We start from the raw sequence: 23,725 nt of genomic DNA, 5'->3' as shown, positions 1-23,725 counted from the left end.
AGTGGTCACCACTAGTCCACATTTGCTCTAACATCTGTGCCTCAGTGATCTCCAATAGTTCCATCTTGCTCAAATATCTGTACCTCAGTGATCTCCAATAGTTCCATCTTGCTCAAATATCTGTACCTCAGTGGTCATCACTAGTCCACATTTGCTCTAACATCTGTGCCTCAGTGATCTCCAATAGTTCCATCTTGCTCAAATAGCTGTACCTCAGTGGTCACCACTAGTCCACATTTGCTCTAACATCTGTGCCTCAGTGATCTCCAATAGTTCCATCTTGCTCAAATATCTGTACCTCAGTGGTCACCACTAGTCCACATTTGCTCTAACATCTGTGCCTCAGTGATCTCCAATAGTTCCATCTTGCTCAAATATCTGTACCTCAGTGATCTCCAATAGTTCCATCTTGCTCAAATATCTGTACCTCAGTGGTCATCACTAGTCCACATTTGCTCTAACATCTGTGCCTCAGTGATCTCCAATAGTTCCATCTTGCTCAAATAGCTGTACCTCAGTGGTCACCACTAGTCCACATTTTCTCTAACATCTGTGCCTCAGTGATCTCCAATAGTTCCATCTTGCTCAAATATCTGTACCTCAGTGGTCACCACTAGTCCACATTTGCTCTAACATCTGTGCCTCAGTGATCTCCAATAGTTCCATCTTGCTCAAATAGCTGTACCTCAGTGGTCACCACTAGTCCACATTTGCTCTAACATCTGTGCCTCAGTGATCTCCAATAGTTCCATCTTGCTCAAATATCTGTACCTCAGTGGTCACCACTAGCCCACTTTTGCTCCAATATCTGTAACTCAGTGGTCACCACTAGTCCACACTTGCTCTAACATCTGTGCCTCAGTGATCTCCAATAGTTCCATCTTGCTCAAATATCTGTACCTCAGTGGTCACCACTAGTCCACATTTGCTCTAACATCTGTGCCTCAGTGATCTCCAATAGTTCCATCTTGCTCAAATATCTGTACCCCAGTGGTCACCACTAGTCCACATTTGCTCAAACATCTGTGCCTCAGTGATCTCCAATAGTTCCATCTTGCTCAAAATCTGTACCTCAGTGATCTCCAATAGTTCCATCTTGCTCAAATATCTGTACCTCAGTGGTCATCACTAGTCCACATTTGCTCTAACATCTGTGCCTCAGTGATCTCCAATAGTTCCATCTTGCTCAAATAGCTGTACCTCAGTGGTCACCACTAGTCCACATTTGCTCTAACATCTGTGCCTCAGTGATCTCCAATAGTTCCATCTTGCTCAAATATCTGTACCTCAGTGGTCACCACTAGTCCACATTTGCTCTAACATCTGTGCCTCAGTGATCTCCAATAGTTCCATCTTGCTCCAATATCTGTACCTCAGCGGTCACCAATAGTCCACTTTTGCTCCAATATCTGTACCTCAGCGGTCACCAATAGTCCACTTTTGCTCCAATATCTGTACCTCAGTGGTGACCAAATGAACACTTTTGCTCAAATATCTTTACAAAATGGCAACCACTAGTCCACTTTTGCTCCAAAATCTGTACTTTATTAGTCACCATAAGTCCACTTTTGCTCTAATATATATACCTCAGTGGTCACATCTTGTCCACTTTGTTACAGTATCTGTACCTCAGTGGTCATCACTAGTCAACTTTTGCTCCAAAATCTGTACTTTATTAGTCACCATAAGTCCACTTTTGCTCTAATATATATACCTCAGTGGTCACATCTTGTCCACTTTGTTACAGTATCTGTACCTCAGTGGTCATCACAAGTCCACTTTTGCTCCAATATCTGTACCTCAGTGGTAACCACTAGTCCACTTTTGCTCCAATATCTGTAACTCAGTGGTCACCACTAGTCCACTTTTGCTCCAATATCCGTACCTCAGTGGTCACTACTAGTCCACTTTGCTCCAATATCTGTACCTCAGTGGTCAACACTAGTCCACTTTTGCTCAAATATCTGTACCTCAGTGGTCACCACTAGTCCACATTTGCTCTAACATCTGTGCCTCAGTGATCTCCAATAGTTCCATCTTGCTCAAATATCTGTACCTCAGTGATCTCCAATAGTTCCATCTTGCTCAAATATCAGTACCTCAGTGGTCACCACTAGTCCACATTTGCTCTAACATCTGTGCCTCAGTGATCTCCAATAGTTCCATCTTGCTCAAATATCTGTACCTCAGTGGTCACCACTAGTCCACATTTGCTCTAACATCTGTGCCTCAGTGATCTCCAATAGTTCCATCTTGCTCAAATATCTGTACCCCAGTGGTCACCACTAGTCCACATTTGCTCAAACATCTGTGCCTCAGTGATCTCCAATAGTTCCATCTTGCTCAAATATCTGTACCTCAGTGATCTCCAATAGTTCCATCTTGCTCAAATATCTGTACCTCAGTGGTCATCACTAGTCCACATTTGCTCTAACATCTGTGCCTCAGTGATCTCCAATAGTTCCATCTTGCTCAAATAGCTGTACCTCAGTGGTCACCACTAGTCCACATTTGCTCTAACATCTGTGCCTCAGTGATCTCCAATAGTTCCATCTTGCTCAAATATCTGTACCTCAGTGGTCACCACTAGTCCACATTTGCTCTAACATCTGTGCCTCAGTGATCTCCAATAGTTCCATCTTGCTCAAATAGCTGTACCTCAGTGGTCACCACTAGTCCACATTTGCTCTAACATCTGTGCCTCAGTGATCTCCAATAGTTCCATCTTGCTCAAATATCTGTACCTCAGTGGTCACCACTAGTCCACATTTGCTCTAACATCTGTGCCTCAGTGATCTCCAATACTTCCATCTTGCTCAAATAGCTGTACCTCAGTGGTCACCACTAGTCCACTTTTGCTCCAATATCTGTACCTCAGCGGTCACCAATAGTCCACTTTTGCTCCAATATCTGTACCTCAGCGGTCACCAATAGTCCACTTTTGCTCTAATATATATACCTCAGTGGTCACATCTAGTCAACCTTTACTCCAATATCTGTACCTCAGTGGTCACCACTAGGTCACTTTTGCTCCAATATCTGTACCTCAGTGGTCACCACTAGTCCACTTTGCTCCAATATCTGTACCTCAGTGGTCACACTAGTCCACTTTTGCTCAAATATCTGTACCTCAGTGGTCACCACTAGTCCACATTTGCTCTAACATCTGTGCCTCAGTGATCTCCAATAGTTCCATCTTGCTCAAATATCTGTACCTCAGTGATCTCCAATAGTTCCATCTTGCTCAAATATCAGTACCTCAGTGGTCACCACTAGTCCACATTTGCTCTAACATCTGTGCCTCAGTGATCTCCAATAGTTCCATCTTGCTCAAATATCTGTACCTCAGTGGTCACCACTAGTCCACATTTGCTCTAACATCTGTGCCTCAGTGATCTCCAATAGTTCCATCTTGCTCAAATATCTGTACCTCAGTGGTCACCACTAGTCCACATTTGCTCTAACATCTGTGCCTCAGTGATCTCCAATAGTTCCATCTTGCTCAAATAGCTGTACCTCAGTGATCTCCAATAGTTCCATCTTGCTCAAATATCTGTACCTCAGTGGTCATCACTAGTCCACATTTGCTCTAACATCTGTGCCTCAGTGATCTCCAATAGTTCCATCTTGCTCAAATAGCTGTACCTCAGTGGTCACCACTAGTCCACATTTGCTCTAACATCTGTGCCTCAGTGATCTCCAATAGTTCCATCTTGCTCAAATATCAGTACCTCAGTGGTCACCACTAGTCCACATTTGCTCTAACATCTGTGCCTCAGTGATCTCCAATAGTTCCATCTTGCTCAAATAGCTGTACCTCAGTGGTCACCACTAGTCCACATTTGCTCTAACATCTGTGCCTCAGTGATCTCCAATAGTTCCATCTTGCTCAAATATCTGTACCTCAGTGGTCACCACTAGTCCACATTTGCTCTAACATCTGTGCCTCAGTGATCTCCAATAGTTCCATCCTGCTCAAATATCTGTACCTCAGTGGTCATCACTAGTCCACTTTTACTCAAATATCTGTACCTCAGTGGTCATCACTAGCCAACTTTTACTCAAATATCTGTACCTCAGTGGTCACCACTAGTCCACTTTTACTCAAATATCTGTACCTCAGTGGTCACCACTAGTCCACTTTTACTCCAATATCTGTACCTCAGTGGTCACCACTAGTCCACTTTTGATCCAAAATCTGTACCTCAGTGGTCACCACTAGTCCACTTTTACTCCAATATCTGTACCTCAGTGGTCATCACTAGCCCACTTTTACTCCAATATCTGTACCTCAGTGGTCACCACTAGTCCACTTTTACTCCAATATCTGTACCTCTGAGTGGTCACCACTTGCCAACTTTTACTCAAATATCTGTACCTCAGTGGTCATCACTAGTCCACTTTTACTCAAATATCTGTACCTCAGTGGTCATCACTAGTCCACTTTTACTCCAATATCTGTACCTCAGTGGTCACCACTAGTCCACTTTTACTCCAATATCTGTACCTCTGAGGCCACTCCTTTTTTATTTTTTGGTTTACAAGAATTTTTGGGAAAAATGTCCACCGGTCGGTCGAAAAAAAAAGAAAAAAAAAGGAAAAAAGTCACAAAACATATTCTTAAAGGGTAAAAATCAGAGAACAACATAAAAACATTGAAAATTTATATCATTTACATGACATTTTAAATTTTTAAACTGCTATTAATGCATGTTTTAATACACTCAAAGTTTCAAAGTTCTAATTAAACACACATTTTAAATCTTACATAATGTGCATATAAAACATCAATGAAATTGACTATAAAACATGTTTACATGTATAAGCTACACTTTTTATCAAAGATACATTGAATATTACTCAGCAAGACATTTGTTAAGCTTCAACGGTATGCTAAAGCAAAAGTGAATGCAGAACACTAAACTGAACAATATTAAATTGAAAAAAAGGCAATTTTACGCATTAAAATACAAAAAATTGCACGTATTAAAACAATACATATATTTCTAAACATTGTTTCAGTTATTTCAATATTGAAAAATGCCAATTAAGTGAAATAATTACCAATTTTGTAAATAAGGAAGTAACATTTTATGAAGACATTTGAGCTTTAACATTGTGAAAGCAATTCCTGAAAAACTAAAAACCAAACTAGACCTAGATTTGAGTTTTAATACCTTTACCATGGTGGGTCCTAGTTGTGTGTAACCCGATCCATGCTAAGTTCGGATATTTTCGGACCGGGATATTTACCATGGGATGTTCACCAAATCCATTTCAAATTCAAATCTTGCAGCAAATTACCACATCAGTACATAAAAATCACATAACAAAATAATAAATCTAGCATGTGACTTAACTTTATGTACCAATGATAGTAACAGAGAAATCCATAATTATGTATCGGATATTTTCATCTTCTCCCAACTCCGCCATTTTGTGTATACACGAGTTCACAGGGCATCTATACTTCATGCTTGTTTATTTTTCATTTTAAAGAGTATTCCTTGGTTACAACAACAAATCTCATTTATAGTGAAATATCAAGTTCATTACAAATTGAAATGGACTTATTCAAAATAGTTTTCAGTGTTGTTTTATCTAAATGTTTTGCACACAACTCCTGGCATTAGTATTAAAATGTCATTGAGACATGTGTTCAACTCTTTCATTGTTTTTACTCTACTATTAACCCAAACATGAATAAACATGTAATCTAGAATAAACACAAGCTTTACATTGACTCAATAACAAGTATTTCCAAACCATTTTGTGATTTCAAATCCATAAACACCATCGACCGAACTTGTGAAATTAGGTCACCGGTATCAACTTAGAGATTTTACTTTCGATTTCACCACTCACACTTAGTGCACTGTTATTTGATATTTAACCATAAAATGTTATAAAATGTTTTTCTCACACATAATTTACAGATATTTGTGTCTACTAATTCGATGGCAGCCGCTGACAATTTCATTTTTTATCTATAAACAACAATATTTTCATGACCTAAATTGGCGGGGAATAACAACAATCACGTGAGAGTTCTTGTTTGTGTCGGCTGTTAAATTTGCCAATGTTTATTGTTATTTTAACAACTCCTGCATATTTTAATTAATTATTTCATACAAAGAATGACTGCTATCGTCAATTCCGCCATTGCCATCGGCGCTGCCATAACAGTTGACTGGCTCACATGTTATCACTATAAATTAGGGATGCAAACGAATGGCAAAATTGATATTCGAATATTCGGTAATTCTTTCGATCGAATATTCGAATATTCGATTACCGAAATACGTATTTTAGAAGATGTATTAAATATTATTATTATTCGCTAAAGCAATAGCCGGGGCGTTTTTTACCCTACTTTGTCGTAGCCAGTACGCGCAACAGACCCTGATTTCCCCAAATGAGCCTTTGAAATTCTCCATTTTCAGGAAGAAAAAAGCAAAACATTATAAACAACAAATTGAATGATTCAATTCCGCTGCCTTTTGAAAACAATGTGAAATTAGATGGATTCCTAGTCAAACAGTGTTTTGCGCCTATGGAGGGTCTTTCCATAGGATAATCAGAAACGTTCTGAGATTGACCTCTAAATTGACTAAATAAAGATATGGAAACCCCAAACCAACTCGGTTCTAGTAAAATAATTAAACGAAAACATAAGTGTATTGGACTCAGATATTGTACAACAAGAGAGGAAATATATCCTAAAATCCATTTCAAAGCACGAAAATTGTATCGAAACATGGAAACAGTTTATCTAAAAAGCACATATATGCAACAACATTTTTGTAGCACATGGCATTCATATCGTCACTTCCATTTGCGCTTTGTTGTACAATAGTTGCAGCCAAGACAACATATTGGTGTTAAAGCCGATCCCTAGCTAGTTGTTGTAAAAGTAGGGGGACCTTTTATAGTACCCGGCGTTATGTACCTAAATGACACATGACGCGTGTCTAGTCATCCCATTCACACCTCTGGCATAAGGGGCCAATCGTTGTAAAAACAAGACAAACGAACTTTATAAACAACATCAGCGTTGTAGGCAAAATGTGTTTTATTCTCTTTATTGAACTTTTTTCGAATATTCGAATACCGATTTTGACATTCGAATACCAAACGTTTGATCGAATATTCGAATATTCGAATATTCGTTTGCATCCCTACTATAAATTGGCAATTACAACCACGGAACAACAAACCAGTCGAGATCTACTGCATTCGTACTCTTATCTCTGCGTTTTTCTTTCGTTTCGCACCAAAGTCAATACGGTCGGGAAAATAATTTTGAAAAAATAGTGAAATTCATTTTTTATTTTTTTTGTACTTTTCGGAAAATTAGACCCGCCGGTTTTGTAAACCAATTTATATAAAAGTAGTGGCCTGAGTGGTCACCACTTGCCAACTTTTACTCAAATATCTGTACCTCAGTGGTCACCACTAGTCCACATTTGCTCTAACATCTGTGCCTCAGTGATCTCCAATAGTTCCATCTTGCTCAAATATCTGTACCTCAGTGGTCACCACTTGCCAACTTTTACTCAAATATCTGTACCTCAGTGGTCATCACTAGTCCACTTTTACTCAAATATCTGTACCTCAGTGGTCATCACTAGTCCACTTTTACTCAAATATCTGTACCTCAGTGGTCATCACTAGTCCACTTTTACTCAAATATCTGTACCTCAGTGGTCATCACTAGTCCACTTTTACTCCAATATCTGTACCTCAGTGGTCACCACTAGTCCACTTTTACTCCAATATCTGTACCTCTGAGTGGTCACCACTTGCCAACTTTTACTCAAATATCTGTACAAATATCTGTACCTCAGTGGTCACCACTAGTCCCCTTTTACTCCAATATCTGTACCTCAGTGGTCATCACTAGTCAACTTTTACTCCAATATCTGTACCTTAGTGGTCATCACGAGTCCACTTTTACTCCAATATCTGTACCTCAGTGGTCATCACTAGTCCACTTTTACTCCAATATCTGTACCTCAGTGGTCACCACTAGTCCACTTTTACTCCAATATCTGTACCTCTGAGTGGTCACCACTTGCCAACTTTTACTCAAATATCTGTACCTCAGTGGTCATCACTAGTCCACTTTTACTCAAATATCTGTACCTCAGTGGTCATCACTAGTCCACTTTTACTCAAATATCTGTACCTCAGTGGTCACCACTAGTCCACTTTTACTCCAATATCTGTACCTCTGAGTGGTCACCACTTGCCAACTTTTACTCAAATATCTGTACCTCAGTGGTCATCACTAGTCCACTTTTACTCAAATATCTGTACCTCAGTGGTCATCACTAGTCCACTTTTACTCAAATATCTGTACCTCAGTGGTCATCACTAGTCCACTTTTACTCAAATATCTGTACCTCAGTGGTCATCACTAGTCCACTTTTACTCAAATATCTGTACCTCAGTGGTCACCACTAGTCCACTTTTACTCCAATATCTGTACCTCTGAGTGGTCACCACTTGCCAACTTTTACTCAAATATCTGTACCTCAGTGGTCACCATTAGTCCACTTTTACTCCAATATCTGTACCTCAGTGGTCACCACTAGTCCACTTTTGATCCAAAATCTGTACCTCAGTGGTCACCACTAGTCCACTTTTACTCCAATATCTGTACCTCAGTGGTCACCACTAGTCCACTTTTACTCCAATATCTGTACCTCAGTGGTCATCACTAGTCAACTTTTACTCCAATATCTGTACCTCAGTGGTCATCACTAGTCCACTTTTACTCCAATATCTGTACCTCAGTGGTCATCACTAGTCCACTTTTACTCCAATATCTGTACCTCTGAGTGGTCACCACTAGTCCACTTTTACTCAAATATCTGTACCTCAGTGGTCACCACTAGTCCAGTTTTACTCCGATATCTGTACCTCAGTGGTCACCACTAGCCAACTTTTACTCAAATATCTGTACCTCAGTGGTCACCACTAGTCCACTTTTACTCAAATATCTGTACCTCAGTGGTCACCACTAGTCCACTTTTACTCAAATATCTGTACCTCTGAGTGGTCACCACTTGCCATCTTTTACTCAAATATCTGTACCTCAGTGGTCACCACTTGCCAACTTTTACTCAAATATCTGTACCTCAGTGGTCACCACTAGTCCACTTTTACTCAAATATCTGTACCTCAGTGGTCACCACTAGTCCACTTTTACTCAAATATCTGTACCTCAGTGGTCACCACTAGTCCACTTTTACTCAAATATCTGTACCTCAGTGGTCATCACTAGTCCACTTTTACTCAAATATCTGTACCTCAGTGGTCATCACTAGTCCACTTTTACTCAAATATCTGTACCTCAGTGGTCATCACTAGTCCACTTTTACTCAAATATCTGTACCTCTGAGTGGTCACCACTTGCCAACTTTTACTCAAATATCTGTACAAATATCTGTACCTCAGTGGTCACCACTTGCCAACTTTTACTCAAATATCTGTACCTCTGAGTGGTCACCACTTGACAACTTTTACTCAAATATCTGTACCTCAGTGGTCACCACTAGTCCACATTTGCTCTAACATCTGTGCCTCAGTGATCTCCAATAGTTCCATCTTGCTCAAATATCTGTACATCAGTGGTCATCACTAGTCCACTTTTACTCAAATATCTGTACCTCAGTGGTCACCACTTGCCAACTTTTACTCAAATATCTGTACCTCTGAGTGGTCACCACTTGACAACTTTTACTCAAATATCTGTACCTCAGTGGTCACCACTAGTCCACATTTGCTCTAACATCTGTGCCTCAGTGATCTCCAATAGTTCCATCTTGCTCAAATATCTGTACCTCAGTGGTCATCACTAGTCCACTTTTACTCAAATATCTGTACCTCAGTGGTCATCACTAGTCCACTTTTACTCAAATATCTGTACCTCAGTGGTCATCACTAGTCCACTTTTACTCAAATATCTGTACCTCAGTGGTCATCACTAGTCCACTTTTACTCAAATATCTGTACCTCAGTGGTCATCACTAGTCCACTTTTACTCAAATATCTGTACCTCAGTGGTCATCACTAGTCCACTTTTACTCAAATATCTGTACCTCAGTGGTCACCACTAGTCCACTTTTACTCCAATATCTGTACCTCAGTGGTCACCACTTGCCAACTTTTACTCCACTATCTGTTTATACATCAGTAGTTCCCACAAGTCCAGTTTTGATCCAATACAGGTCCTCAGTGGTCAATTTTTGTGGTGGAAAAAGTCTCTCCTGCAGATTGAGAGGACTGTAGCGGGTGAAACAACTTCCTTTACTTTGTAAGCTTTTTTGTGAATTTATTTATAAAATAATTTCATGTTACAACTTCGCTTATTTGTACGTTTTTTTTTTTTTTAAATCAGATATATTTCATATTAAATTACATCTACAAAACAGCTAATCAGTGATGGCCCTTCAAAATGGATCAATATGCATTTGTTTTCTCTTCCAGGAAACATTTCAATTGGAGAATGAACTTAGACAAGAGCACCACTGCGCAAATGATGATGGTATTCTGTTTCTTTAATGTTAGACTTACATGGGACAAAACTCAATATTGCTTACAGCTATTACAAGTTATGGGCCTTGTTTTTCATTCAAATGTTTTTCAGTCATGGCCAAGGTTACAGTTTTTGTACCATAACTTCTATAACCACACCAGGCTATTACAATACCCTAATTTGTTTCCTAAGAAAAAGATAATATCTCTTATAGTAAGTCTAACCATAAGAACGATCTATATCTTTTATCAATGGAAGCCCAAATATTACTAAAAATATGTACATGAAACAGTGCCTATTTATAGAACAATAATTTTTCTGTGGTTTTCCAGGATTATAGAAAATATACGGTAACATCCATTTCTTTTGCAATCATTTCTTTTCTTTTAGTTAATTATTTAATTGTTAAATCAGCTACTACATAATACCCATTTATACACACTCTGACAAACAGGTATATAATTTAAAACCATTCCAAATAAAAACAAAATAGGGATAAAATAACAAAGACCTGTTATAACCTTATATTACATAAAAACTATTTCATTGATTCTATTCAAACTGCACAACTCATACCAGAACAAAACTGAAGAATCCTCTATATATGTTACTGTAACAGGAACACTAAAATGTGGACCGGAGATTCACTGGTTTCCAATATCTATACTTCAGTGGTCACCACTAGTCCACTTTTCTCCAATATCTGTACCTCAGTGGTAACCACTAGACTACTTTTGCTCCAATATATGTACCTCAGTGGTCACCACTAGTCCACTTTGCTCCAATATCTGTACCTCAGTGATCACCACAAGTCCACTTTATTCCAATATCTGTACCTCAGTGGTCGCCACTAGTCCTCTTTTGCTCCAATATCTGTACCTCAGTGGTCACCACTAGTCCACTTTTGCTCCAATATCTGTACCTCAGTGGTCACCACTAGTCCACTTTAGCTCCAATATCTGTACTTCAGTGGTCACCACTAGTCCACTTATGCTCCAATATCTGTACCTCAGTGATCACCACAAGTCCACTTTATTCCAATATCTGTACCTCAGTGGTCGCTACTAGTCCTCTTTTGCTCCAATATCTGTACCTCAGTGGTCACCACTAGTCCACTTTTGCTCCAATATCTGTACCTCAGTGGTCACCACTAGATCACTTTTGCTCCAATATCTGTACCTCAGTGGTCGCCACTAGTCCACTTTTGCTCCAATATCTGTACCTCAGTGGTCACCACTAGTCCACTTTAGCTCCAATATCTGTACCTCAGTGGTCACCACTAGTCCACTTTTGCTCCAATATCTGTACCTCAGTGGTCACCACTAGTCCACTTTTGCTCCAATATCTGTACCTCAGTGGTCACCACTAGTCCACTTTTGCTCCAATATCTGTACCTCAGTGGTCGCCACTAGTCCACTTTTGCTCCAATATCTGTACCTCAGTGGTCGCCACTAGTCCACTTTTGCTCCAATATCTGTACCTCAGTGGTCACCACTAGTCCACTTTAGCTCCAATATCTGTAACTCAGTGGTCACCACTAGTCCACTTATGCTCCAATATCTGTACCTCAGTGGTCACCACTAGTCCACTTTAGCTCCAATATCTGTACCTCAGTGGTCACCACTAGTCCACTTTAGCTCCAATATCTGTACCTCAGTGGTCGCCACTAGTCCACTTTAGCTCCAATATCTGTACTTCAGTGGTCGCCACTAGTCCACTTTTGCTCCAATATCTGTACCTCAGTGGTCGCCACTAGTCCACTTTTGCTCCAATATCTGTACCTCAGTGGTCGCCACTAGTCCACTTTTGCTCCAATATCTGTACCTCAGTGGTCACCACTAGTCCACTTTTACTCCAATATCTGTACCTCAGTGGTCACCACTTGCCAACTTTTACTCCACTATCTGTTTATACATCAGTAGTTCCCACAAGTCCAGTTTTGATCCAATACAGGTCCTCAGTGGTCAATTTTTGTGGTGGAAAAAGTCTCTCCTGCAGATTGAGAGGACTGTAGCGGGTGAAACAACTTCCTTTACTTTGTAAGCTTTTTTGTGAATTTATTTATAAAAATAATTTCATGTTACAACTTCGCTTATTTGTACGTTTTTGTTTTTTTTAAATCAGATATATTTCATATTAAATTACATCTACAAAACAGCTAATCAGTGATGGCCCTTCAAAATGGATCAATATGCATTTGTTTTCTCTTCCAGGAAACATTTCAATTGGAGAATGAACTTAGACAAGAGCACCACTGCGCAAATGATGATGGTATTCTGTTTCTTTAATGTTAGACTTACATGGGACAAAACTCAATATTGCTTACAGCTATTACAAGTTATGGGCCTTGTTTTTCATTCAAATGTTTTTCAGTCATGGCCAAGGTTACAGTTTTTGTACCATAACTTCTATAACCACACCAGGCTATTACAATACCCTAATTTGTTTCCTAAGAAAAACAGATAATATCTCTTATAGTAAGTCTAACCATAAGAACGATCTATATCTTTTATCAATGGAAGCCCAAATATTACTAAAAATATGTACATGAAACAGTGCCTATTTATAGAACAATAATTTTTCTGTGGTTTTCCAGGATTATAGAAAATATACGGTAACATCCATTTCTTTTGCAATCATTTCTTTTCTTTAGTTAATTATTTAATTGTTAAATCAGCTACTACATAATACCCATTTATACACACTCTGACAAACAGGTATATAATTTAAAACCATTCCAAATAAAACAAAATAGGGATAAAATAACAAAGACCTGTTATAACCTTATATTACATAAAAACTATTTCATTGATTCTATTCAAACTGCACAACTCATACCAGAACAAAACTGAAGAATCCTCTATATATGTTACTGTAACAGGAACACTAAAATGTGGACCGGAGATTCACTGGTTTCCAATATCTATACTTCAGTGGTCACCACTAGTCCACTTTTCTCCAATATCTGTACCTCAGTGGTAACCACTAGACTACTTTTGCTCTAATATATGTACCTCAGTGGTCACCACTAGTCCACTTTGCTCCAATATCTGTACCTCAGTGATCACCACAAGTCCACTTTATTCCAATATCTGTACCTCAGTGGTCGCCACTAGTCCTCTTTTGCTCCAATATCTGTACCTCAGTGGTCACCACTAGTCCACTTTTGCTCCAATATCTGTACCTCAGTGGTCACCACTAGTCCACTTTAGCTCCAATATCTGTACTTCAGTGGTCACCACTAGTCCACTTATGCTCCAATATCTGTACCTCAGTGATCACCACAAGTCCACTTTATTCCAATATCTGTACCTCAGTGGTCGCTACTAGTCCTCTTTTGCTCCAATATCTGTACCTCAGTGGTCACCACTAGTCCACTTTTGCTCCAATATCTGTACCTCAGTGGTCACCACTAGATCACTTTTGCTCCAATATCTGTACCTCAGTGGTCGCCACTAGTCCACTTTTGCTCCAATATCTGTACCTCAGTGGTCGCCACTAGTCCACTTTTGCTCCAATATCTGTACCTCAGTGGTCACCACTAGTCCACTTTTGCTCTAATATCTGTACCTCAGTGGTCACCACTAGTCCACTTTTGCTCCAATATCTGTACCTCAGTGGTCACCACTAGTCCACTTTTGCTCCAATATCTGTACCTCAGTGGTCGCCACTAGTCCACTTTTGCTCCAATATCTGTACCTCAGTGGTCGCCACTAGTCCACTTTTGCTCCAATATCTGTACCTCAGTGGTCGCCACTAGTCCACTTTTGCTCCAATATCTGTACCTCAGTGGTCACCACTAGTCCACTTTAGCTCCAATATCTGTACCTCAGTGGTCACCACTAGTCCACTTATGCTCCAATATCTGTACCTCAGTGGTCACCACTAGTCCACTTTAGCTCCAATATCTGTACCTCAGTGGTCACCACTAGTCCACTTTAGCTCCAATATCTGTACCTCAGTGGTCACCACTAGTCCACTTTAGCTCCAATATCTGTACTTCAGTGGTCACCACTAGTCCACTTTATTCCAATATCTGTACCTCAGTGGTCGCCACTAGTCCTCTTTTGCTCCAATATCTGTACCTCAGTGGTCACCACTAGTCCACTTTTGCTCCAATATCTGTACCTCAGTGGTCACCACTAGTCCACTTTAGCTCCAATATCTGTACTTCAGTGGTCACCACTAGTCCACTTATGCTCCAATATCTGTACCTCAGTGATCACCACAAGTCCACTTTATTCCAATATCTGTACCTCAGTGGTCGCTACTAGTCCTCTTTTGCTCCAATATCTGTACCTCAGTGGTCGCCACTAGTCCACTTTTGCTCCAATATCTGTACCTCAGTGGTCGCCACTAGTCCACTTTTGCTCCAATATCTGTACCTCAGTGGTCGCCACTAGTCCACTTTTGCTCCAATATCTGTACCTCAGTGGTCACCACTAGTCCACTTTTGCTCCAATATCTGTACCTCAGTGGTCACCACTAGTCCACTTTTGCTCCAATATCTGTACCTCAGTGGTCACCACTAGTCCACTTTTGCTCCAATATCTGTACCTCAGTGGTCACCACTAGTCCACTTTTGCTCCAATATCTGTACCTCAGTGGTCACCACTAGTCCACTTTTGCTCCAATATCTGTACCTCAGTGATCACCACTAGTCCACTTTATTCCAATATCTGTACCTCAGTGGTCGCCACTAGTCCTCTTTTGCTCCAATATCTGTACCTCAGTGGTCGCCACTAGTCCACTTTTGCTCCAATATCTGTACCTCAGTGGTCGCCACTAGTCCACTTTTGCTCCAATATCTGTACCTCAGTGGTCACCACTAGATCACTTTTGCTCCAATATCTGTACCTCAGTGGTCACCACTAGATCACTTTTGCTCCAATATCTGTACCTCAGTGGTCACCACTAGTCCACTTTTGCTCCAATATCTGTACCTCAGTGGTCGCCACTAGTCCACTTTTGCTCCAATATCTGTACCTCAGTGGTCGCCACTAGTCCACTTTTGCTCCAATATCTGTACCTCAGTGGTCGCCACTAGTCCACTTTTGCTCCAATATCTGTACCTCAGTGGTCGCCACTAGTCCACTTTTGCTCCAATATCTGTACCTCAGTGGTCACCACTAGTCCACTTTAGCTCCAATATCTGTACTTCAGTGGTCGCCACTAGTCCACTTTAGCTCCAATATCTGTACCTCAGTGGTCACCACTAGTCCACTTTTGCTCCAATATCTGTACCTCAGTGGTCACCACTAGTCCACTTTTGCTCCAATATCTGTACCTCAGTGGTCACCACTAGTCCACTTTTGCTCCAATATCTGTACCTCAGTGGTCACCACTAGTCCACTTTTGCTCCAATATCTGTACCTCAGTGGTCACCACTAGTCCACTTTTGCTCCAATATCTGTACCTCAGTGGTCACCACTAGGTCACTTTTACTCCAATATCTGTACCTCAGTGGTCACCACTAGTCCACTTGTGCTCCAATATCTGTACTTCAGTGGTCACCACTAGTCCACTTTTGCTCCAATATCTGTACCTCAGTGGTCATCACTAGTCCACTTTGCTCCAATATCTGTACCTCAGTGGTCACCACTAGTCCACTTTTGCTCCAATATCTGTACCTCAGTGGTCACCACTAGTCCACTTTTGCTCCAATATCTGTACCTCAGTGGTCACCACTAGATCACTTTTACTCCAATATCTGTACCTCAGTGGTCACCACTAGATCACTTTTACTCAAATATCTGTACCTCAGTGGTCACCACTAGTCCACTTTTGCTCCAATATCTGTACTTCAGTGGTCATCACTAGTCCACTTTTGCTCCAATATCTGTACCTCAGTGGTCATCACTAGTCCACTTTGCTCCAATATCTGTACCTCAGTGGTCACCACTAGTCCACTTTTGCTCCAATATCTGTACCTCAGTGGTCACGACTAGTCCACTTTAGCTCCAATATCTGTACCTCAGTGGTCGCCACTAGTCCACTTTAGCTCCAATATCTGTACCTCAGTGGTCATCACTAGTCCTCTTTTGCTCCAATATCTGTACCTCAGTGGTCACCATTAGTCCACTTTTGCTCCAATATCTATACCTCAGTGGTCGCCACTAGTCCACTTTTGCTCCAATATCTGTACCTCAGTGGTCGCCACTAGTCCACTTTTGCTCCAATATCTGTACCTCAGTGGTCACGACTAGTCCACTTTTGCTCCAATATCTGTACCACAGTGGACACTGCTAGTCCACTTTTGCTCCAATATCTATACCTCAGTGGTCACCACTAGTCCACTTTTGCTCCAATATCTGTACCTCAGTGGTCGCCACTAGTCCACTTTTGCTCCAATATCTGTACCTCAGTGGTCGCCACTAGTCCACTTTTGCTCCAATATCTGTACCTCAGTGGTCACCACTAGTCCACTTTTGCTCCAATATCTGTACCTCAGTGGTCACCACTAGTCCACTTTTGCTCCAATATCTTGTTCCTTTTAGGTTAGACTCATAAGGGACATAACTCAATAATTCTTACAGCTGTTACAAGTTATGGGCCTTGTTTTTCATTTAAATGTTTTTCAGTCATGGCCAAGGTTAAAGTTTTAGTACCATGATTTCTTTTATTAAACCAGGTTATTACAGCACCCCAATTTGTTTTCTTAGAAAAACACATAATCTTAGAAAAACAGATAATCTATCTTAATAGTAAGTTTGAAAAAAGAGCAATCTATATATTTTATCAATGGAAGCCCAAATATTTCTCTAAATATGTACATGAAACAGTGCCTATTTATAGAAAAATATTTTTCTGTGGTTTTCCAGGATTATAGAAAATGTAACTCCCATTTCTTTTGCAATCATTTCTTTTCTTTCTGTAATAATATTTAATTGTTAAATCAACTACTACATAATACTGATTAATACACTCTCTGACCAACAGGTATATAATTTAAAAACATTCAAAATAAAAACAAAATAAGGACAAAATAACAATGACCTGTAATAACCTAATATTACATAAAAACTACTTCACTGATTCTATTCAAACTGCAAAACTTATACAAAAACAAAACTGAAGAATCCTCTATATTTGTTACTGTAACAGGAACACTAAAATGTGGACCGGAGATTCACTGGTTTCCAAAATCTATACTTCAGTGGTCACCACTAGTCCACTTTTGCTCCTGTATCTGAACCTCAGTGGCTACCAATAGTGCACTTTTGCTCCAATATCTGTACCTCAGTGGTCACCACTAGTCCACTTTTAATCCAATATCTGTACCTTAGTGGACAACGCTAGTCCACTATTACTCCTATATCTATACCTCAGTGGTCACCATTAGTCCACTTTTGCTCCAGTATCTGAACCTCAGTGGTCACCAATAGTCCACTTTTGCTCCAATATCTGTACCTCAGTGGTCACCACTAGTCCACTTTTAATCCAATATCTGTACCTTAGTGGACAACGCTAGTCCACTTTTACTCCAATATCTATACCTCAGTGGTCACCATTAGTCCACTTTTGCTCCAGTATCTGAACCTCAGTGGTCATCACTAGTCCACTTTTGCTCCAATATCTGTACCTCAGTGGTCACCACTAGCCCACTTTTGCTCCAATATCTGTACCTCAGTGGTCACCACTAGTCCACTTTTGCTCCAATATCTGTACCTCAGTGGTAACCACTAGACTACTTTTGCTCCAATATCTGTACCACAGTGGACACTGCTAGTCCACTTTTGCTCCAATATCTGTACCTCAGTGGTCACCACTAGTCCACTTTTGCTCCAATATCTGTACCTCAGTGGTCACCACTAGCCCACTTTTGCTCCAATATCTGTACCTCAGTGGTCACCACTAGTCCACTTTTGCTCCAATATCTGTACCTCAGTGGTAACCACTAGACTACTTTTGCTCCAATATCTGTACCACAGTGGACACTGCTAGTCCACTTTTGCTCCAATATCTGTTCCTCAGTAGTCACCACTAGTCCACTTTTGCTCCAATATCTGTACCTCAGTGGTCACCACTAGTCCACTTTTGCTCCAATATCTGTTCCTAAGTGGTCTCCAATAGTCCACTTTTGCTCCAATATCTGTTCCTCAGTGGTCATCACTAGTCCTCTTTTGCTCCAATATCTGTACCTCAGTGGACACTGCTAGTCCACTTTTGCTCCAATATCTGTACCTGAGTGGTCACCACTAGTCCACTTTTGCTCCAATATCTGTTCCTAAGTGGTCTCCAATAGTCCACTTTTGCTCCAATATCTGTTCCTCAGTGGTCACCACTAGTCCACTTTTGCTCCAATATCTGTAACTCAGTGGTCATCACTAGTCCTCTTTTGCTCCAATATCTGTACCTCAGTGGACAACACTAGTCCACTTTTGCTCCAATATCTGTACCTCAGTGGTCACCACTAGTCCACTTTTGCTCCAATATCTGTACCTCAGTGGTCATCACTTGTTCACTTTTGCTCCAATATCTGTACCTCAGTGGTCATCACTAGCCCACTTTTGCTCCAATATCTGTACCTCAGTGGTCACCACTAGTCCTCTTTTGCTCCAATATCTGTACCTAAGTGGTCTTCAATAGTCCTCTTTTGCTCCAATATCTTTACCTCAGTGGTCACCACTAGCCCACTTTTGCTCCAATATCTGTTCCTCAGTGGTCTCCACTAGTCCACTTTTGCTCCAATATCTGTACCTCAGTGGTCATCACTTGTTCACTTTTGCTCCAATATCTGTACCTAAGTGGTCTCCAATAGTCCTCTTTTGCTCCAATATCTTTACCTCAGTGGTCACCACTAACCCACTTTTGCTCCAATATCTGTACCTCAGTGGTCAACACTAGTCCACTTTTGCTCCAATATCTGTACCTCAGTGGTCATCACTTGTTCACTTTTGCTCCAATATCTGTACCTCAGTGGTCATCACTAGCCCACTTTTGCTCCAATATCTGTACCTCAGTGGTCACCACTAGTCCTCTTTTGCTCCAATATCTGTACCTAAGTGGTCTCCAATAGTCCTCTTTTGCTCCAATATCTTTACCTCAGTGGTCACCACTAGCCCACTTTTGCTCCAATATCTTTACCTCGGTGGTCACCACTAGTCCTCTTTTGCTCCAATATCTTTTCCTCAGTGGTCACCACTAGTCCGCTTTTGCTCCAATATCTGTTCCTCAGTGGTAACCACTAGTCCACTTTTGCTCTAACATCTGTACCTCAGTGGTCACCACTAGTCCACTTTTGCTCCAATATCTGTACCTAAGTGGTCACCACTAGTCCACTTTTGCTCTAACATCTGTGCCTCAGTGGTCACCACTAGTCCACTTTTGCTCCAATATCTGTACCTAAGTGGTCTCCAATAGTCCTCTTTTGCTCCAATATCTTTACCTCAGTTGTCACCACTAGCCCACTTTTGCTCCAATATCTTTACCTCGGTGGTCACCACTAGTCCTCTTTTGCTCCAATATCTTTTCCTCAGTGGTCACCACTAGTCTGCTTTTGCTCCAATATCTGTTCCTCAGTGGTAACCACTAGTCCACTTTTGCTCTAACATCTGTACCTCAGTGGTCACCACTAGTCCACTTTTGCTCCAATATCTGTACCTCAGTGGTCACCACTAGTCCACTTTTGCTCTAACATCTGTGCCTCAGTGGTCACCACTAGTCCACTTTTGCTCCAATATCTGTACCTCAGTGGTCACCACTAGCCCACTTTTGCTCCAATATCTGTACCTCAGTGGTCACCACTAGTCCACTTTTGCTCCAATATCTGTACCTCAGTGGTCACCACTAGCCCACTTTTGCTCCAATATCTATACCTCAGTGGTCACCACTAGCCCACTTTTGCTCCAATATCTGTACCTCAGTGGTCACCACTAGTCCTCTTTTGCTCCAATATCTTTACCTCAGTGGTCACCATTAGTCCACTTTTGCTCCAATATCTGTACCTCAGTGGTCACCACTAGTCCACTTTTGCTCCAATATCTGTACCTCAGTGGTCACCACTAGTCCACTTTTGCTCCAATATCTGTACCTCAGTGGTCACCACTAGTCCACTTTTGCTCTAATATCTATACCTCAGTGGTCTCCACTAGTCCACTTTTGCTCCAATATCTATACCTCAGTGGTCACCACTAGTCCACTTTTGCTCCAACATCTGTACCTCAGTAGTCACCACTAGTCCACTTTTGCTCCAACATCTGTACCTCAGTGGTCACCACTAGTCCACTTTTACTCCAATATCTGTACCTCAGTGGTCACCACTAGTCCACTTTTGCTCCAATATCTGTACCTCAGTGGTCACCACTAGTCCACTTTTGATCCAATATCTGTACCTCAGTGGTCACCACTAGTCCACTTTTGCTCTAATATCTGTACCTCAGTGGTCACCACTAGATCACTTTTGCTCCAATATCTGTACCTCAGTGGTCACCACTAGTCCACTTTTGCTCCAATATCTGTACCTGAGTGGTCTCAAATAGTCTGCTTTTGCTCCAATATCTGTACCTAAGTCACCGAGGTCTCCAATAGTCCACTTTTGGTCCAATATCTGTACCTAAGTGGTCTCTATTTTTCACTTTTGTTCCACTACACTTCAATAACTTTTTAAAACTTTATTACTGTCACAAGACATAAAAACCTAGCACAGAACAACAGCTGAGACTTATCATCAAGCTATTCAGTGCTATAATTTGGGAATCAATATTTGATTGTTTTTAAAGATAATGTTTCAAAATTTGTTATTGTTAATTTCTCCATGAAACACTAAATTGGTTGATATAGTAACACATTTTTCAGCAATATCAGTCATAAATGGTGCATCTACAGCGCAATATCATAATAACTGGTTTAGAATGTGACTCGTTACACATAGCAAAGGGAACCATATTGGGTGAGAGCAAAGTTTAAACCAAAATATTATGGTTTCCTGCGCGCTGTATATCCCATATCGCCTCAACTACTAACCTTTGAACATATATATCACATGGACAACCTGTTGACCTTGATCGACTTATGGGAAAATGTTGTATTTAATCATGGGAATCGAGAAATAGATGCCATTTTGGTACAATTTACTGACAAAATATGGTGACCAGTTCTGGAAGAATGGCTTTTCGTCATTCTGTTTGCTTTCTGTAGTTTTCACAAAGATTCAAGCTCAGTCTTAAACAAATTCTGATGACCCTCATAGTTTATCTAGCCGGTTGAACCTACCTGGGAGGTATGTAATGTCGCCAGTCCTGGTCGAGCTGATTCAGCCTGTATGCCAAACTCAACATCAGTCTGTTAATTTCCAGGCCGCCGGTCTACAAATATATTCACTTATAAACAAGGTTCCAAAAGAACTGTTTTTAAATACAGAAATATTCATCTCAAAACGGAACTTATTTAGAAATGTTGTCATGTATTTGTTCATGGACATATCCTCAGTGACTAGAGTCAATGTATTTTCATCCTCTCATTAAGAACAATCTAGGGGCGTTTTTGTTGGTAATACTAGTTTTGGTTTTATATTGGTTTCTAAAAAACTGTGTAGTTGTTGAAAGAGTCCCAAATAAAAAGAACAACAGTTTTATCGTTTTTTTCCAGAGAAAGTATAGTGAAAAAGGATTATTTTACATTGACTAGAAACCAAAACATAGTATTTCATTTTGGACATTTAACATTTAAATGGAGAGACAGACAGTTTATTTTGAACTTGTACTTCATATGTCATCATTTACACAAACAATATAACAATCTATCAAGGTGTATGTGTATATCATCATACAAAAAAAAGCGCAAAACACGAAACAAACCAAAAAGCACTCACATAAAACATTACAGGATATTACAGTAAGAATTATTATCAATGGAATACAGAACTAGCTCTGTCGAACTACGTCCCAATATTAATCAAATTAGCACTTTCATTAAGACATTCCTTAAACAATCATAACCAACCTGAGTCTTGGTTGTGTGTTTCACCAACTCGACAACGTCCGCTATCAGCAGATGGTAAAATTCCTGGGCAGCCTCAACTGTGATATCAAAATACCTGGTGGGAGATATTTATAGAACTTTAAAATCATGTACCTGTGCTGGTATTTTGTCTTTGATACCATAATTTTTATCTAGATCTATTTTTCATAGGTAATAGTTATGGCACCCTCAACACAAATTATTAAAATCATACATAACCTTTTAATCATACAAGTTGTGGGTGACTTAACTGTTTATGTACCATGTTGTCAAGTGAAAAGTTCAGTAACTATTTAGGGTTATGAGTGAATTGTGTTGCAATTTATTCACTTGCTTGTATTGAATTTTTAAGCCCTGCCTACTTGTTACTCGCTGCTTATTGCACAGTTAAGCTCCACCTAGTATGCTCTGTTCTCATATAGGACTCAAAGTACAGATAAAAAATAAATGAAACTAGACGGTTGTTTTGCAATAAAAACTGATGTCTTCCCCTCTCTGCACATTGTCTCGATATTGTGAAAATTTGTGGCAGGTAATTTCAAATCCTTCATGAGATTCAAGAGATTAAAAGCAGACAGGAAATGTAGTCAATTGACCTTTAACCTCTAAGTTTAACCTTGACCTTGAGCTGAGCTAGTTGAAACATTCTCTCTTCAAATTGTCTGATAGCGTAAAATTGGTGTACAATGGACAAAAGATATAGTCATATTATTGTCATATGGCCTTTCACCTCTGTGTATGACCTTGACCTTGAACCAGGCTGGTTGTAACAAGAGCTCAGTACATCGTCTCAATATGGTGAACATTTGTGGCAAGTTATTTAAAAATCATTCATGTGATTCTAGAGATATATAGTGGATTAAAAATGTATTCATATGACCTTTGTCTGCTAAGAATGACCTTAACCTGGACCCAAGGATGTTGTAATATAAGCTCTAAACATCATCTTAATATGATTAACATTTGTGAATAGTTATTTCAAAATCTATGATGCGGTTCAAGAGATATGGAGCAGACACCAAATATTGTCATATTATAGTCGTATGACATTTGACCTCAAAGTTTGACCTTGACCTTAAACCAAGTTTGTTGTAATATGCTCTCTGCACAGAGTCACAATATGGTGAACATATTTTGCAAGTTATTTCAACATCCTTCAAGCTGTTCAAGAGACATGGAGCTGACATGATTTGAGACAGACAGACAGATGGACAGACAGAA

At 40.1% G+C, this 23,725-nt stretch overlaps 1 protein-coding gene across 1 annotated transcript in view; it reads right to left on the bottom strand.

Annotated features, from left to right (window-relative positions):
* LOC128211631 (uncharacterized) overlaps positions 1 to 22,580 on the bottom strand; it is a gene marked incomplete at its 5' end in the record, with an annotated part of 60,107 nt that extends 37,527 nt beyond the window's left edge. Inside the window, 2 exon segments of the mRNA XM_052916618.1 lie at positions 21,758 to 21,849; positions 22,487 to 22,580. Coding sequence (XP_052772578.1) covers positions 21,758 to 21,849; positions 22,487 to 22,580 — 186 coding nt within the window.
* Positions 22,581 to 23,725: the final 1,145 nt, after the last annotated feature.

The sequence above is a fragment of the Mya arenaria genome, chromosome 12, assembly GCF_026914265.1.
Source record: "Mya arenaria isolate MELC-2E11 chromosome 12, ASM2691426v1".
Lineage (NCBI taxonomy): Eukaryota > Metazoa > Mollusca > Bivalvia > Myida > Myidae > Mya > Mya arenaria.
This window is presented reverse-complemented; position numbering and strand designations above follow the sequence as displayed.